Source organism: Aethalodelphis obliquidens, unplaced genomic scaffold (assembly GCF_003676395.1).
Source record: "Aethalodelphis obliquidens isolate GAN/ISIS:26980383/991018 unplaced genomic scaffold, ASM367639v1 scaffold39, whole genome shotgun sequence".
NCBI classification, from domain to species: Eukaryota; Metazoa; Chordata; class Mammalia; order Artiodactyla; family Delphinidae; genus Aethalodelphis; species Aethalodelphis obliquidens.
This window is the reverse complement of record NW_020837983.1, coordinates 8,485,984-8,505,429: the sequence shown is the minus strand read 5'-3', so window position 1 is coordinate 8,505,429 and position 19,446 is coordinate 8,485,984. Positions and strand designations below refer to the sequence as shown.

General features: G+C 40.1%; 1 protein-coding gene across 2 annotated transcripts in view; it reads left to right on the top strand.

The window, feature by feature from the left end:
* The window catches only part of NIPAL2 (NIPA like domain containing 2), a 74,368-nt gene that overhangs the window by 43,710 nt on the left and 11,212 nt on the right, over positions 1 to 19,446 (top strand). For both annotated transcript variants that reach the window (XM_027131490.1, XM_027131489.1), the window contains exons 5-6: positions 5,966 to 6,087; positions 15,173 to 15,269. In XM_027131490.1, the coding sequence (XP_026987291.1) occupies positions 5,966 to 6,087; positions 15,173 to 15,269 (219 nt within the window). The remainder of the gene's footprint in view (positions 1 to 5,965; positions 6,088 to 15,172; positions 15,270 to 19,446) is intronic.

Here is a 19,446-nt window from a genome sequence, read left to right as displayed (position 1 = left end):
TGCTTTGTGCACCAGTTCCCTGAGGTTAGCAGTGGGTAGCAAACATAGCGCTGGTAGTGTTTCTTCTTGTCTGTGTTCTCTCAGTTACGTCCTTTGCTTTCTTTTGCCTTCTTTTAAGACCAGTGGAGAGAAGTCTTCACTAGGCAGTCAGGAGATGCCAGCCAAGTCCTTCCTATCCTGCCCTTCTCTTCTCAAATTGAGTTGTTAACCCGGTAGAGACAGCCCCAGGGACAGTCCCTAGTCTCCCTAAACTACAATATTAGAGATACAAGTTTGGATTAAGCTTGAAGCTTGACTCAGATGGTCTTTGACCCTTGGTAGTCAGCATCCTAAGTTGGCTCTGTCCCAGGGTCCTTTGTCACATCAGGTCTCCAGATGAGCTTTCAAACATCTTCAGCTCCAGACTGGCCTCTTGCAGAGCCAAATTCCTGGAGTCTAGCAGGTATGATAAGTTAATTTGTACCTAGAAATGAGGACACTGCATCACAGAGGGATAAACAACTTGCCTGGGCCCTTCCAGCTAACGGTAGCAGTGAAATTTGAATTCTGTGGAGTTGGTCTCAGCTTGGATTAGACTTCTCCTATCCAGGTCTTGACCTGACAGTTAACCATTTCCCTGGACCAAGGGCATGTCAAGTGCTGCTTTCTTTCCTTTAGGATCTTATACTTCCAGAGTACTCCTTTGGTCAAATGGGCCAACAAAAGGTAAACTAGCAAGTTTCCTAAGTCAGAAATCTGCGCCTTACAAAAGAGGGAATATTTGTGGCTTTATTGAAATAAAAATAACAGGAACTGATGTTTCATGCCGCTTTTAGAAAAAGGTGGGATGCAAATATGTTTTACAGAACTTTATTGAAGGACTTGCTAATGGCTACCTTCGACACTTTTAAACACTTAACGTTAATGTGCACATGACTCATGAAGCAGAGAGTAAATCACACAGAAAAATTAAAATGACACCAAAGAAACAAGAAAATGACAGGTAGCAGCTATCCAGAACTGCCTTTGTAAATGTCGGAAGCTGCTGAAATTAAAATTCTTAAGAAGAAAGAATATATGACCTCCTGAGCTGCCATGGAGTTACTCACTAGTCTTGCAGTGACATGAGGTACAGATGAGATAACACGTGTGAAAAAGTACTTTGAAAGGATAATTGGAAAACCGTCAGTCATTTTATTTGTTTTTAAGGAGTTTTGGAATGCAGTGAAGATCTACATTGGTGGAAATGGGCACAGTATGCAAATGTGGAAGCAGATGTGAAACAGGGAGGGATGTGTCAGGATGTGAAACAGAGACCATATTGGAAATAAGACTGCCTCCACAAAATGGAATACTATGCAGACTCTGAAAGAATGAGGCCACCCTACATATAATGATGTGAAACATTCTCCAAGGATGTTCTGTTAAGTAGAAAAATAGCAAGATACAGAAAAGTGTGTATAATATGCTATTATCATTTGCATAGAAAATCAAAACACATGCACTCTCACACACACCTGCCTAAAACATCTCTGAAAAGAAAACCTCAAGAACCAGCAGCAGTAGCTAACTTTGAGGAGGGGACCTAGTGAGCCCCAAGGGTGTGAGAGAGATTTAACTTTTCACTGATCCCTCTTGTGTGGCTTTAGAATTTTTTACCATACGCGTGTGTTACCCATTCAAAACTAAATGTTCTAAAAAGGAAATTTAATTGACACTAGATACAGTTAGATGAGATAAAGAAATGACTGGCAGAGGAACTCAGTATAGATAAGAAATCTGGATTTCACAAAAGTAAATTGGAAGTCTCTGAGACTTTGAAATTGTGTTCAATGTGTTTATTCTACTTTACTATACCAAGTTTAGAAAAGTGGTTTTTTAAATCCCTTCTTCCTAGAAAGGTAATATTGAACGATTATCTTATAAGATCTTTTTTTTTTTTTACATCTTTACTGGAGTATAATTGCTTTACAATGGTGTGTTAGTTTCTGCTTTATAGCATAGCGAATCAGTTATACATATACATATGTTCCTATATCTCTTCCCTCTTGCATCTCCTTCCCTCCCACCCTCCCTATCCCACCCTTCTAGGTGGTCACAAAGCACCGAGCTGATCTCCCTGTGCTATGCAGCTGCTTCCCATTAGCTATCTATTTTACGTTTGGTAGTGTATATATGTCCATGCCACTTTCTCACTTTGTCACAGCTTACCCTTCCCCCTCCCCATATCCTCAAGTCCATTCTCTAGTAGGTCTGTGTCTTTATTCCTGTCTTACCCCTAGGTTCTACATGACTTTTTTTTTTTTCTTAACTTCCATATATATGTGTTAGCATACGGTATTTGTTTTTCTCTTTCTGACTTACTTAACTCTGTATGACAGACTCTAGGTCCATTCACCTCATTACAAATAGCTCAATTTCGTTTCTTTTTATGGCTGAGTAATATTCCATTGTATATATGTGCCACATCTTCTTTATCCATTCATCCAGTGATGGACACTTAGGTTGTTTCCATGTCCTGGCTATTGTAAATAGAGCTGCAATGAACATTTTGGTACATGACTCTTTTTGAATTATGGCTTTCTCAGGGTATATGCCCAGTAGTGGGATTGCTGGGTCATATGGTAATTCTATTTTTAGTTTTTTAAGGAACCTCCATACTGTTCTCCATAGTGGCTGTACCAATTCACATTCCCACCAACAGTGCAAGAGTGTTCCCTTTTCTCCACACCCTCTCCAGCATTTATTGTTTCTAGATTTTTTGATGATGGCCATTCTGACTGGTGTGAGATGATATCTCATTGTAGTTTTGATTTGCATTTCTCTAATGATTAATGATGTTGAGCATTCTTTCATGTGTTTGTTGGCAGCCCGTATATCTTCTTTGGAGAAATGTCTATTTAGGTCTTCTGCCCATTTTTGGATTGGGTTGTTCGTTTTTTTGTTATTGAGCTGCATGAGCTGCTTGTAAACTTTGGAGATTAATCCTTTGTCAGTTGCTTCATTTGCAAATATTATCTCCCATTCTGAGGTTTGTCTTTTGGTCTTGTTTATGGTTTCCTTTGCTGTGCAAAAGCTTTGAAGTTTCATTAGGTCCCATTTGTTTATTTTTGTTTTTATTTCCATTTCTCTAGGAGGTGGGTCAAAAAGGATTTTGCTGTGATTTATGTCATAGAGTGTTCTGCCTATGTTTTCCTCTAAGAGTTTTATAGTGTCTGGCCTTACATTTAGGTCTTTAATCCATTTTGAGCTTATTTTTGTGTATAGTGTTAGGGAGTGATCTAATCTCATACTTTTACATGTACCTGTCCAGTTTTCCCAGCACCACTTATTGAAGAGGCTGTCCTTTCTCCACTGTATATTCTTGCCTCCTTTATCAAAGATAAGGTGACCATATGTGTGTGGGTTTATCTCTGGGCTTTCTATCCTGTTCCATTGATCTATCTTTCTGTTTTTGTGCCAGTACCATACTGTCTTGATTACTGTAGCTTTGTACTATAGTCTGAGGTCAGGGAGCCTGATTCCTCCAGCTCCTTTTTTCGTTCTCAAGATTGCTTTGGCTATTTGGGGTCTTTTGTGTTTCCATACAAATTGTGAATTTTTTTATTCTAGTTCTGTGAAAAATGCCAGTGGTAGTTTGATAGGGATTGCATTGAATCTGTAGATTGCTTTGGGTAGTAGAGTCATTTTCACAATGTTGATTCTTCCAAATGAAGAACATGGTATATCTCTCCATCTATTTGTATCATCTTTAATTTTTTTCATCAGTGTCTTATAGTTTTCTGCATACAGGTCTTTTGTCTCCTTAGGTAGGTTTATTCCTAGATATTTTATTCTTTTTGTTGCAATGGTAAATGGGAGTTTTCTTGATTTCACTTTCAGATTTTTCATCATTAGTGTATTGGAATGCCAGAGATTTCTGTGCATTAATTTTGTATCCTGCTACTCTACCAAATTCATTGATTAGCTCTAGTAGTTTTCTGGTAGCATATTTAGGATTCTTTATGTATAGTATCCTGTCATCTGCAAACAGTGACAGCTTTACTTCTTCTTTGGATTCCTTTTATTTCCTTTTCTTCTCTGATTGCTGTGGCTAAAACTTCCAAAACTATGTTGAATAAGAGTGGTGAGAGTGGGCAACCTTGTCTTGTTCCTGATCTTAGTGGAAATGGTTTCAGTTTTTCACCATTGAGGATGATGTTGGCTGTGGGTTTGTCATATATGGCCTTTATTATGTTGAGGAAAGTTCCCTCTATGCCTACTTTCTGGAGGGTTTTTATCATAAATGGGTGTTGAATTTTGTCAAAAGCTTTGTCTGCATCTATTGAGATAACCATATGGTTTTTCTCCTTCAGTTTGTTAATATGGTGTATCACATTGATTGATTTGCATATATTGAAGAATCCTTGCATTCCTGGAATAAATCCCATTTGATCATGGTGTATGATACTCTTAATGTGCTGTTGGATTCTGTTTGCTAGTACTTTGTTGAGGATTTTTGCATCTATGTTCATCAGTGATATTGGCCTGGAGTTTTCTTTCTTTGTGACATCCTTGTCTGGTTTTGGTATCAGGGTGATGGTGGCCTCATAGAATGAGTTTGGGAGTGTTCCTCCCTCTGCTATATTTTGGAAGAGTTTGAGAAGGATAGGTGTTAGCTCTTCTCTAAATTCTTTTTTTTTTTTTTCCTAAGAAAGGACAGAGCTGACCAATAATTTTTTCCAGGTTCTTATGTATGGTTTTTATTATTTTCCTTTCATTGAAATGCTTAATAATGTATATTGTTTTCTTTTAAAAAATTCTCATTAGAAAATACCTTTTAAAATTGTGTATGTGATTTCTGTATTCACAAAGTATTACAGTATAAATTGTTGCATTAGAGTAAGCTTATTTTATAGGGCCTACAATACCATGAATAGCTATTGTCCAGCTTGTGTAAAAAATCAAATGAATTCTCAGAAACTAGAGTTCAAAACTCTAAGTCATTTGGTTAAGAGCAACAGGAAATTGATGTCTTCAAATTGTGAGATTTTATAGACACACCAAATTGTTTCAGGTTGGAGTGAATGCTGGTTGTAAATTATATACACAACAATGCTGACCTCAATGGTGAAACAGGTTGAATTATGTTTTCATGTGTGCTATCCGAAAAATGCTACATAAACCAGTTTTTCTCAGGCTGCTAATTATTAATAAATAAGCAGTTTTCCATGTTATTTGGAAAGGCAAGTCCCCTTCTTCTGTGGCCACTCCTCCCCCACACATTCCCTTCCTCCATTATTACAGTATAAGTAACGTTAAGGTGATGATAGTAACACATTCCTACATAGGTTTATTGTGTGGTATTTTACCAAGCTATCCGTGGAATTCTAGACTTTAAATTGGATCAAATAAATCTTACAGCAGAGTCATCTTTCACCTCCATTATTTCTGCTAAAAGGACTCCAATAAATGGCAATGATTAAGGTATTCATTTACCAGAGTTTCAAAGTGTAAAATACCTAAGTTTGTGTGTGTAAAGGACCCAAAGATGACTAGGTGCAGAGTAGATCATCATCAGATGATGGATTTCCACACTCTCTGGGCTCTGCCATCTAGATCTAGATGGATCTAGCTTCATCGTGCACTTACTGGTCCATGTGGAAACAAACAGCCAGGTTGGATGTGTTTTCATGTCTCCATATGCATGTGTTCTGATCTTCCCCATCTTTGAGGAAAGCTTCTCTGAAGAAGCCAGGATTCATCTGGAACAACAGAGAAAAATCAGAATTTATGTCCTACCACATCCATTCCCTAGCCCTTGTCCCCCTTTAAAGGTAATGCCATTGGGTGAATGCATGATGCTATCTGGGGATGGTATGATGAATCGTATTTTAATAGACATGGACCTTTACGAGTAATGCTTAGTCTATAGGTAATGTTTACATAAACAAAAAGGCTTAAATGTCCCTTTTCAACTTTTTTGTCTTTCCAATTTTATTTAAAGGTATGACACTGGCATTTGCAGGAACATATTTATTGGTGAACTTTGCTCCAAATATAACTCAGGATATCTCTGCAAGAACAGTACAGTATTCCTTTGTTGGCTGGCAGTTCATGACCTACGGGGTAAGAATTCTAAAAATTTTACTGTTACAGAGGCAATATTATCTAGACCACTGGTACACACAGATGCTGGAAAACTAATATAATCTTTTCTTCTCAGCATTAATATCTCATTAAAATGTAAATATATTTGACCAGTACTAAAGTATTTCAAACACTAAATAAAAGCACCCCCATTTCCCAGGCATTCTGTCCTTGGGGGTGACCTATCACTGGAACAATTTCCACAATTTAATGGAATTTAATCCGGCAAATTCCAGAGCAACATATTTTAGGACAATTCAGAGTAAAAACAAACAAACAAAAAAACTCTTTTCCCAGGTCAAAGGAGAGTACCTGAAGACATATTTTACTTCACTGAATTTTATCCAAGATAGGTATTCCCTTCAAAAAAGCTTTCTTTGAGACCAATGCAGTAGCCTGTCTTAGGAGAAGCAAACAGCGGGTAGGACAATACTGAGAGATGTGTAAAAGAGAGAACGGAATGAGCTGATGTAGAAATTCAAAGCCACTAATTGGGATATTTTATTTGATGCAATGGCTGTATCCGGTGGGTATAGAGCAGTGATCCCCAAACTTTTTGGCACCAGGGGCCCGTTTCATGGAAGACAATTTTTCCATGGAGCGGGGGTGGGGGTGTGGTTCAGGCAGTAATGTGAGTGATGCGGAGCGATGGGGAGCGGCAGATGAACCTTTGCTCTCACGCTGCTCACCTCCTGCTGTGCAGACCGGTAGAGGTCTGAGGCCCGCGGGTTGGGGACCCCTGGTACAGAGAATGTGATTGAAATGGTTGGTATGTAACTTGTTACAGAAGTCAGTTTAGATTGGAGAATAAGAATATTCTAGGAAGGGCAGGCAGTAAGAAGAAAACTGGGATTGTCTAAATGAGCATTTAACCAAGAACCGAATTGGTAAAATATCAAGAGTTGTGAATTCAATAAAAATAATCAAAGCACACAGAGTCAAACATTTTTAGGGTTAGAAGTGACCTCAAAAAACTATCTGGTCCAGTGCTCTGCCATTGAAACAGGTAAAATACTATGATCCTGCTGTATACCTATTATTTAAACGTGTGACATTGGCATTTGCAGAGACACGGCGAGCTTTGCTGTCAGTGTGATGTAACTCAGGATATTACAGCAGGAACTGCATGGTATTACACTATGGTGTGGCCCTTCCTAGTCGTATGACAAAAATCCTATATATTTTACCATCTTTGATATACAATTCTGACCACTGGGACACAAGTGTTTATAGGGCTTTTCTTTTTATAGTCTCTCACTGTACTTCTTTCTCTTACTCAACAGAGACACTCTGTTTACAAACATTCCTCATACTCTACACCCCCTTTAATAAACTATCCTATTTCCCTTCTAAACACCACCAAAGATTTATTCCCCTCCACTTTCTCAGCTCCTGATCACTCCTCACTCGTCCTAAGCTAGTAGACCCCTCCCCTCCACTTTCTCAGCTCCTGGTCACTCCTCACTCGTCCTAAGCTAGTAGCCCCGTCCCCACGAATTACCAAGTGGAATTGCTTTTTTTGGTCCTGATTCTTCTTGAGCCTTGTGCAGCACTTCCTGATGGTCCACTCTCTTCTCCTTGCATCTCTCTCTTCCCAGGCTTCCTTGGTTTGTTTTCCCTGTTTCTCTTCCTCCTCTCTGATCAGTCCATCCCAGGCTCTTGGTAGGTAACTCCTTCTCTTCTGCCATCCACTCTTTATCTATCTGTGCTACAAACTCGTCCAGGGTTTTTTAGGGTGATCTCATTGCCCACTCCACCACCATCATTCTTTAGAAAGACTTCCAAATCCAGACCTGCATCTCCTTCCCAGATCTCTTCTAAGCTGCAAAGCTGTGTTCTCATCTGTCTACTTATTACTCATCCCTGCTTGGATGTTCCATAGATTTTGCAAAAGTAACATCTCAGAAACTGAACTTAATATCTCTTCCCCTAAACTCCCTCCTCTCTTAAATTGGAAGGTTCCCCTTACCCCTGCCCTCCATCAAACTTTAGGATTGGTCTTCCCAATTCAGAGTAGGTTTCCTCAGGTCTGTCATACTTTGTGTCTCCCCCTCCCCTATTGTATCTTCCTACTTGTCCACCATACCCAGTCCTTTAACTATTAAGGCTTTCATCAATCAAATCTAAGCACTAGAAGGGCTCATTGAGCATGTCATGATAGTCTAGACTTGATGTCCTACCAACACATTATTATTCTTTGCCTACAAGCAAAACAAATTCTTCATCCGGTAAGAAAAGGGTCACAGAGTCTGTGACTAGAAAATTAAAAGCCCGAGCTGAATCCTTTGGAGATTATAGATGCATCAAGACTTATTTCCTGGAATAAACAGCATTGTTTGATGATGATGTATTTTATATCATTTTAACACCATAGAAAACATTTTTAAAGAACAAAACTACCTTTTTAAACCTTATAGTTCCACGCAAAAAGTACTATGAAATTAATTGCATTTTTCCACTTTCCAAAGTTAGCTCTTAATTCATTCATTTATTCACAATTCATTCAACTTATTAGCCACCTAGAATACAGAGGAGAATTCCTGAGGCAGGAATTTTATAGTCCTGGGAGAGACCCATATTCCTGTAAAATAATGAAAGTATATTTGAAAGTAAATGTTGCCAAAAATGTAAATAATTCCAGATATTTATAAGATAGCATAAAATAAACCTTTAATAAAGTCACATTTGGATAGCACTATTGGCATTAGACTCTTAGGGGAATAGAGCTATATTATCTTAGTTTATCTCAGTTTAGAATTTAATCCATTATATGTTGTATCTCTAAAGGCTCTAGAAGTTATCAATTACATACTAATATCTTGAGCTGAAGTTTGGTTTAAATCTGTTAAACATCTACATAATTAATATTTAATCCTTCAACGTGGCAGAGTCTGTGCTTTTTCTGCAAACCATAATTGCAAAGATCATAATTACAGTAATTAAGACGATTCTTTGAAGTATGTTCGTCTAACAGTTTTTGTATTACACCAAGTATAAATGCAACACCTGAACTGCCTTTCGGGACTGATCAAATAACTAATAAAATGAATAAAAATATTTTAAGTCTGAATAAATTTTACATATCTCAAAAGGGGATTGTAAAGTCATATCACGGACTAGTTAATAGCATCTCCTTGTATCATGTGTTGACCTGTCCCAGGTCAATATCCATTTTCCCTTTAAGGCTTACATGAAGTCAGAGCCTCAGAAACAAGGCCCGGGAGCCTACCCTCTGAGCTGGGACTCTTTTGGGCAGGAAGACGATTTGAGGAGCCTGGTGTCTACTGGCCAGAGAGGAATGAAGTGTCCTTTGCTCACCCACTAAAACAGACTTTCCCACCTGCTGTTTGCCAAAAAGCAAAGAGCAATCAAGTTTGCAAGGTCAAACTAGCTTGGAGAGAGGCTATGAAACATACATGGCCCCCTGAGAAATTCATCTTCTCCATCAGCAAGTTAAAAACTAGAAGTCCGGGCTTCCCTGGTGGCGCAGTGGTTGAGAGTCTGCCTGCCGATGCAGGGGACACGGGTTCGTGCCCCGGTCCGGGAAGATCCCACATGCCGCGGAGCGGCTGAGCCCGTGAGCCATGGCCGCTGAGCCTGCGCATCCGGAGCCTGTGCTCCGCAAGGGGAGAGGCTGCAACAGTGAGAGGCCCGCGTATCGGAAAAAAAAAAAAAAAAAAAACTAGAAGTCCTTTAGGAAAGAGACAGGCTTAACCTTGTGAATCCTGCCCTGCCCAGACTTATATGACCACGAGGCCCTTTTCTTGAAGGGCCTTTTGTTGAGTAGCAGCTATTAATGCCTCTGCAGAACCCGCATGAGGGAACGTGGCTCTGAGCCTCAGTTAATTCGTGTTCTTTGGCAGGCTTGACTGTGGCTGTTTTGCCCACCCAGATTTCCCCATAGACTATTCAGATGGAAACCTCTCTTGTGAACATAGAATCCTTCACAAAATAATCTGCATCGTGCTCATTTCCTCTCTACGAGACCAAAAATTAAATCAGCCGAAGCAGGGACCCAGCCTGTCGATTGGTGTAATTCTCTACCCCGAAGCAGATTATTAAGTTGGCCTTTCTGGCAAAAGCTGCTTCAACAACCCACCAGCGGGTGTTAAAACCTGAAGGGAGAAAACTATGTGCGTACAAAGCCTCCATGTCTGTTGCACGAGGTTCATCTGCTTTGTTGTCTGAATGGAAGTAGCCACTTGCAGGTCTGCGCTAGGATACACTTCGCGGCCGCAGTAGCCAACCTCACTGAGCAGTCTGAGCCCTATGCCCACTCCGACCACGGTCTGTCTTTCATCTACGCAACAGCCCTAGATATTGGCAGATGGAGAAACTGAGTTAGGGAGGTTCAGTAACTTGTCCAAGGTCACTTAAATACTAAGTGGCAGAGCCAGAATTCAAAACCGGGTCATCCACTTCTGGGGTGCACATTCCAGTTCATTTCCCCACACAGCTCTCCAAGCAGAATTAATACAAGCTGACCTCCGAGTATCAGACCTTTGTCCAGGCTTGGCCTCAGAGAGAACCTTTGCAGAGGTCATTTCTTTTGGACAAGGCAGCTATATCAAAGGCTATACTTTCAGAAAGAACTCGGTGAGAGAAAAGGAGGTGAACACAGGCTCAGATTCTGGTAGTAAGACTAGGGTTTCCAGTGATGAAATTTTGTGTATCTCTTTTGTCACATCATCCCATGGACTGCCAGTGCCCTTTTTACCACTGAAAACAGGGTGATGCGTGCCTTTAAGTCAAATTGGAGAATGAATCCAGAAAACCCAGAATAATTCAGAAAACTCATCAATTTTGTTCCTCTGGAAAGACTTCAGGTACCCAAACCTGAATTCGTTTCCTATTGTTTCCATAACGAATTGTCACAAACTTAGTGGCTTAAAACAACACAAATTAACTTTCTTGCAGTTTTGAAGGTCAGAAGTCCAACACAGGTCTCATGGACTAAACTCAAGGTATTGGCAGAGCCGTACGTTCCTTGAGAGCGCCCCTTGGGGAGAATCTGTTTCCTTGCCGTTTCCAGCTTCTAGAGGCAGCCAGCATTCCTTGACTTGGGTCTTTCTCATGTTACATCTCTCTTTGACCACAGCTGGGAAGGTTCTCTGCTTTTAAGGACCCTTGTGACTACACTGGGCCCACTCGGATAATCCAGGATAATCTCCGCATCTCAGGGTCCATAGCCTTAATCACATCTGCAAAGCCCCTTTGCTGTGTAAAGTAACGTACACACAAGTTCCAGAGTTTAGGACGTGGACATCTTGGGGTGGGGGGGGGGCATAATTCTGCCTTCCAGAGCTGTACCACTTAACCCTTCTGAGCCTTGGTTTCCCCATCTGTAAAATGAGGACAGTAATAGTGCCCACCTCCTGAGGTTGTTGTGAGGATTCAATGAATTAGTACAAGTAAAGCATGTGGCAAGCATGCACTAGGTGCTGTTATTATTTCTGGCCTCTGAGATCGCAATCAGCAAAGCAGCCTCTTCCTGGGTCGCAACAACCTGCAGAGGTCACAGCTTCTTTGATATTGATTTTTTCAGAGAGGAGAGAAAATGTTACTAGAAAAGAAAAAATTAACATTAACTCATGCTGCTTGAATATTTTATTCCCGGGAGCTCTGTGATCTCTTGCCACAGGACAGAACCCAGGGCAACTGCAGTCATTCTGTGAATAATAGGAACTCATGTTTTATAGGTCTGAAGCCACAGAGATAGAGTTTGTAAAAAAAAAAAAGTCATACATGATTTTCAAAACTTATTACTACCATCATCCCCCCAAAACATGTTAATAATTGGCATGTTAACAGATTTAGTTAACATGCTCTGTACCTTAGTGCAGGAAAAGCTTCCTTCCCTCCAGCCACAGATAACAGTGGTCCCGAAAGGTGCTGGGAGCTGTCTGTAATTGTATCACATGAGAAATGGACAACTGTGGTGGAGGGGAGACCAAGCCGAGAGGGATGTTTCGGTTTCGATGGCAGCTTTCAGGAAAGCAAAGAGATAGGAGTTGAATAGCTTTTGTAGCACAACTTGATTAAATTAAAGGTCTGGCAAATAAGTGCTATAAGGAAGAGTTAAAACGATTGGTTTAATTTGCCAGGAAAAGAAAAGACTAAGGGATGAGTTAATCTTCCATATTAGATGAAAAGGTTTTTAAATGAGGAAGATATGGTCCTGCTGCTTTCCATGCCCACAGAGGATTAAAGGGAGAAGCACACCAACAAGCAAAAGCTTGAGTTAGAACAGAAGAGACATGTTTATTTAGGGCTCCATACGTAAAATGCAGCCCTGAAAGTAGTGAAGTCCCTAACTCTAGTCATTTTTAAGAAAAAAATTAATGCTGGTATTTTCACTTGTCCAATGTAAACATTCATACTTATGATTTCAGTCCAGAGATACTGTCTCTTTGGGGGGGGAGGAAAAAAAAGCTATGCTTCAGGTTATCTTAAGGACTACAAAAAAGAAAAAAAAGCTAAAACAAAAATAAAATTGAGAACTCAAAATTATACTAATTTTCTTAAAGGCAGGAAAATTTTAGACATTCAGTCAATTAATACTTATTGAACACTCAATTTATTAGACATTAGGCTTGTTTTTTGGCAAGTGGTTCATAATAAATATGAGGTGTAATTTACTCATTAATTCGAAAAATACTTATTGAGTAACCAACTGTATTCCAGGCACCGGACGCAGAAAAGGTCCCTGTTCTCATAGAGCAGATGTGCTAGTGGGAAACGGACAAGAAACACATCACCACACGAACAGGTCATGATAAAATACTCTACAGTAGCCGCCTGAAGTCGGGGTTGTGATAGGATGACTGGGTGGCTCTGTGAGATCAGAACGATCTGGGAAGATCTCTCCGGGGAGCTGAGTGACTAGGAGTCATTGTGCAAACAATAGCTCAGGGAAAGAGCATTCCAGGCAGGGCAAACTCTTAGTGCAAAGGCCCCCAAACTGAGCAATCTGAGGACCTCAAAGGACTCAGCGGGGTGGCAGGGGTTGGCGGGGAGGGGTAGGCCATTTGTGGCTGGTGCAGGTTGGACCATCCAGGAGCCAGCCGTACAAGATGATGAGGTCCCAGAAGTTACCTGGGGCTTTGTAATCCAGGAGGGAGTGTGGCGCTTATTCTTAACGTGCTGGGACGTTTAAGCAAAGGAATGACTAGATCTAATTTCTATTTTTACTACATGTATCATCCTGGATGAATCTCATAAACATAATGCACAGTGAAAAAAAAGCAAGTGAGTGAAAGCAAGTATAATTCCACTTGTATAAAGAACAAGTGTGCAAAAATAAACGGCGTCATTTGGGGATACGTAGAAATGCGATAAAGTATAAAGAAAATGAATGGAAAACTCAAGGTAGCGGTTCCTGGGGAGGTTGCAGGAGGAGGGGAGTGCAATTGGGAATGAGAGACTTCACAGGGATTGATGGGCTCTGCTTCTCAGGTTGAGTAGAGGGCACAATGGTACTTGTCACATGACTGTAAATACCTGATATGTATATTCATATATACTCTCTATGAATGAAATATTTCATTATCCAAATCGTATTTTTTTTTTTTTATTTGCGGTACGCGGGCCTCTCACTCTTGTGGCCTCTCCCGCTGCGGAGCACAGGCTCCGGACACGCAGGCTCAGCGGCCATGGCTCACGGGCCCGGCCACTCCGCGGCATGTGGGATCTTCCCGGACCGGGGCACGAACCCGTGTCCCCTGCATCGGCAGGCGGACTCTCAACCACTGCGCCACCAGGGAAGCCCCCAAATTGTATTTTTAAATGACTCCTCTTGCTGCTGAATGTCTGGATTGTAAAGAGGCAAGAGTCAAATCAGAGACAAAGTAGAAGCTGTTGCACTAGTCAGAGAGGGTGGCGAGGAATGAGGGAAAAGGAGTTTTCAGCTTGTGCAGCAGGGCATGTGGCGATGCCATCTCCTGACGGGGTGGAGGCCCAAGAGGAACAGGTAGGGAAGGTAGGCCACCAAGAATTAAGTGTTGGGGACTTCCCTGGTGGCGCAGTGGTTAAGAATCCGCCTGCCAATGCAGGGGACACAGGTTCAATCCCTGGTCCAGGAAGATCCCACATGCCACAGAGCAACTAAGCCCGTGGCCACAACTACTGAAGCCTGCACACCTAGAGCCTGTGCTCCACAACAAGAGAAGCCACCACAATGAGAAGCCTGTGCACTGCAAGGAAGAGTAACCCCCACTCGCCAAAAGTAGAGAAAGCCCACGTGCAGCAATGAAGACCCAACGCAGCCAAAAAATAAATAAATAAAGAGTTAAGTGTTGGGACTTCCCTGGCAGTTCAGTGTTTAAGACTCTGTGCTTCCACTGCAGGGGACACAGGTTCGATCCCTGGTTTGGGAACTAATATCCTGCATGCCACACAATGCGGCCAAAAACAAAAAAGAGTTAAGTGTTGCCCATATTCGTGTGTTATGGCTGTTAAACATGCATGTCAGACTTCTCTGGTGGCCCAGTGGTTAAGAATCTGCCTGCCAATGCAAGGGACACAGGTTTGAGCCCTGGTCCGGGAAGATCCCACATGCTGTGGAACAACTAAGCCTGTGCGCCACAACTACTAAGCCTGTGCTCTAGAGCCCGTGAGCCACAACTACTGAGCCCGCATGCCACACCTACTGAAGCCTGCGTGCCTAGAGCCCATGCTCCGCAACAAGAGAAGACACCACAATGAGAAGCCCGTGCACCACAACTAGAGAAAGCCCATGTGCAGCAAAGACCCAACGCAGCCAAAAAAAAAAAAAAGCATGTGAAAATATCTGGTAGACAACTGGATAAATGAGACTGGAGTTGGGAGGTCAGGACTGGAGATCTAGATTTGGGCATCATTGCCATGTAGGTGATGTTAGAACTCTAGGTCTGGATCACTAAGGCTCCTTATGCTGTTCTCATATATTTATAATTGTCCTTAGGAGCTCCAGTCATCCTCAACCCTCATATGATAGTTGTTGCAAAATCAAAAAGAGAAGTGTGCCATTCTGAAGACTTCGTATAGAATAATTTACACTTTACTCTTTTTCATCTTTCATTTCTAGATTTTAGAAATACTCATTTTCTGCATTCTCCTATATTTCCATAAAAGAAAAGGAATGAAACACATTGTGATTCTGCTAACCCTCGTGGCACTTCTAGGTAAGGGTATTTTTTTGTTTTCTAATTATCTAATGTAGCCATGCTAAGTCATAAAAGAGTTTAAAGGAAAATATTTGAGCATTCTATTTTTTCTCATTGTTTCTGCTTTTCAATTCTGATCTATAGAAACTGAGTTTCAGTTACGCAAATTGTACTTTGCATGTCCATTGCTGCAATTGATATATGTTTAATTTTTAATATATTTAAGGATTTTTACTTCTTGATAATTTTATTTGCTCTCTGACAATTTGGGGATTTTTTTCTTAGTAAATAATTGAAGAATATTAAAAGAGAAACAAATGAATAAACCCAAATGAAACTTTTGTATCAGAAGTTATCTAGGCCTATCCTATTTACATTTAGAAAAAAAAAACTTTAAAACATGGCTAATATGAAACAAATGTAAGCAGTATGATTTTTCTTGAATACATTTCTTTCATTCATTATTTAACTACCCGTTTCCTTTTTCTCCAGAGGCACCTTATAAGATTTGAAAACTGATGCTTACATAAGCCCTCTCTCGCTATATATATATATTTTTTCTTTTTCTGTACGCGGGCCTCCCACTGTTGTGGCCTCTCCCGTTGCGGAGCACAGGCTCTGGACGCACAGGCTCAGCAGCCATGGCTCACGGGCCCAGACGCTCCGCGGCATGTGGGATCCTCCCAGACTGGAGCACGAACCCGTGTCCCCTGCATCGGCAGGCGGACTCTCAACCACTGCGCCACCAGGGAAGCCCAGCCCTCTATATCTTTTTAAATCTATTCTCCCTCCCCACTCCTCTGTATCTCTCTCTCTCATACATACACACACACACACACACACACACACACACACACATATATATCAACACTAGGAGATCTCACTAATCATTTGGGAAATTCCCTTTTCAAAAATTTATTTATAATTCTTTCTTTGCCTAAGATGACCCATCCATCACATGTTGTTAACTCTAACTTTGTACATTGTATTCATACCTTTGAGGCAGCTGCAGCTCCCATGTTCATGAGGTGCTGGAGGTTTCATTTCTTCATTTCATCAACTCTCCTTTGAATTGGAAGAGTTGCATTTGTGATAGTTACTTATAGAAACAAATTTACTCTAGAACATGTTCAGGTATGTGGTTAATCAAAAGAACAGAAAAGAAACTTTATATTTTTTTCTTCCAAATTACCAGGTAGGGAGAACAAAAGCAAACTAAGAGAAAAGATGCACATTATGTAGGAAAATATTGAAAATAAAGGAAATTTTAAATAGGAAAGTAAGATAACAGAATTAAGACCATACATATCAGCTTTGATCATAAATGTAAATGGGGTAAGTTTACCAAGTGAAAAAGAAAGATTTCCAAATTGTACTTGAGAAAAATTCCCGTCTTGATTTTGAAAAAGATTCTGAAATTGGATTCAGCCAGTTTCCTCTGGTTCAGCTCTGTAAGGGTTATTGAAACATCACCCTTTCTGACTGGCCTCTGCTGGTTGTGAAATATTTTGACTTCATACATCAATTTCATCTAAACAAGGTAACTCAGATTGAAAGTAAAAGAAAGCAGAAGGTCATTATATTACCATCTAAGTTAAAATCAGGGCAGAAGCAGTAAATGCAACAGAGGATCCTGGAGGCTCCCCTATTAGTATTTAGTTGCTAATCAGGGTAGGACTGGGGCTTGGAGGAGGCATCAGGGGACAGGGGCCCTCAGTAGACTGGGCAGCAGCTATTTCAGAAACTACATTAGCATAAGTATAAGAAGAGTAGGAGACTTCTCTTAGCTCATGGAAATAAGGAGACAGAAAAATCTGTAAAATTAGAGAAACTGAATGCTTAATTTTGATCTGGCAGCTCTAAGGTTGAACTCTAAATCCAGAAAGCAGAGGAGACACCTTCTTTCAAGTGCCTGTGTAACATTTACAAAAGCTGATCTTATAATTGGCCACAAAGAAATTTTTGATAAATTCCAGGAAGTTGAAAGAGTACAGACCACATTTTCAGATCACAGTGAAATAAAAACAGAAAATAATAACAAAAATAGAACCACTAAAACCGTACCACCTGGGAATGTTAAACACTATGCTTAAACTGCAGCTGGGCCAAAGCAGAAACCACGATTTCATTACAGCATATATTTCTTAAATTATTATGAAAACACTTAATATTAAACCTATAGTTTATGACTAATGCTGCATTCAGAAGGAAATTCATTGCTTTAAATGTAAGTCAATTAAGTACTCAACTCAAGAAGTTAGGGGAAAAAAGCACAGAAATAAAGCTGAGGCAAGCAGAAAGGAACAATTAGTAAAGATAAAGGCAAAAATTAATGAAATAGAAGGCAGAAAAGCAATGGATCGATAAATAAACGCAAGAATCAGTTCTGAGGAAGAACTAGGAATAAACTGAGAAGGCTGACTTTTAAACATGGGTCAGCATAATTCATGTTGGGCAAAAATCGTACTGTTAAAATGATGAAAGTAATACGTGTCTACCGCTGAGAATTAAGAAAACAGAGAAAGACAAAAAGAAACTAAAATATTTTAATATAAAATATAAAAATTCATATAATTGAGCACTGCAGCATGATATTATGGGAGTGTGTCTGGTCCTCTGTAGAAGATAGTTTACCAATAGATTTCAGAAGAACAGTGGCTGTCAACACAGTAATTGCCCTTTAGGTGATTTTCCTACAGAAATTGGCAGAATGATATACAAAGATTTGTATTCAAGGATATTCATCACAGTTTCATTTTTAATACCAAAAAAATGGATACAATCAAAATATCTAAGAGTAAGGAGTTCCCAAAAGGCATTCCCATTCATACAAAGGCTTACTCTCCAGCCAATAAAAATCATACTTTAGAAGAATAATTACTGACATAGAAAATACTTAATGGTGATGGAAAATTGGTTCCTAAGTAGTATATACTGTATGATTCACATGTTATAATATATTTGTGCTTAGCGATAGAAAAATAACTACAGAGAGTCTCAAATGTTAAAAATGATTTGGGGGACTTCCCTGGTGGCGCAGTGCTTGAGAGTCCGCCTGCCGATGCAGGGAACGCGCGTTCGTGCCTCGGTCCGGGAGGATCCCACATGCCGCGGAGCGGCTAGGCCCGTGAGCCATGGCCGCTGAGCCTGCGCGTCCGGAGCCTGTGCTCCACAGCGGGAGGGGCCACAGCGGTGAGAGGCCGCGTACCGCAGGAAAAAAAAAAAAAAAAGATTTGAGGATGAGTGTTGAGATTACAGGTGATTTTTATTTTTCTTTCCAGACTTTTCTGCATTTTCCATATTTTTGTAAATGGGCATGTATACATTTTATAGTTTAAAAAATGAGTTTAAAGTTTATTCATAATCCCATTGTCTAGAGATAGCCACTGATAGTATCTTGATGTAGTTTCTTCTAGCCATTTTTTCTGTGCATATGTTAAGTACTTTCTACTTTTATATCTACAACATTAGAATGATACTGCATTACAATTTGGTATTCCCACCCATCCTCATTAACCACCCCCGCCCTCAAAAAAACTTGGAAGTACTCAACACCAGCTTAGAAATACAATAAACAGTGATTAATCAGGTGGTGATTGTGCGTGCTTTGAAAATATAGTGACTAACTCTAGCAACTGATAGTTGGTTTAGCTGTTTAATAAAGAATTCTAGGTTTGTTTTTGTTTTGTATTTAAGTAAATTTAACATCAGATGGTGGTTGAATTAGGTGGGCTTTGCAACCCTAAGGTTCTGAGGCGAAGGGAACAATGTGTTCAACTCTTACTCCGTGAATGATCTCTTTTGGAAACCTGGCTGTTCAGACCACAAGCCCATCACCACATCGTGCTCTAATTTCAAGCCAAGTGTTTAGGAGGAAATCAAGGTCCCTCAAGAGCTAACCTTATAAACTTAAACCATCAAGTGACATACATGTCTATAGATATTTTACATTTCTAGATTAGCTAAAATATGACTATTTTCATAATCTATACAAAATATGTAAAATGACCAAGTCAAAAAACATTTAAGGTGAAGAAGGACCCAGCTGTAAGGGCCTCTTTGTTCAGATTGGGAGTTTGTTTTTAGAATTTATCACCTGGTCTCCTCTGTTAATTATGACTTTTAACAGAAAGAAAATGTCTAATTTGGAAGTGTGCCCTGGTAACCTTCAAGTCAAAGTATATTTTTATTTTTT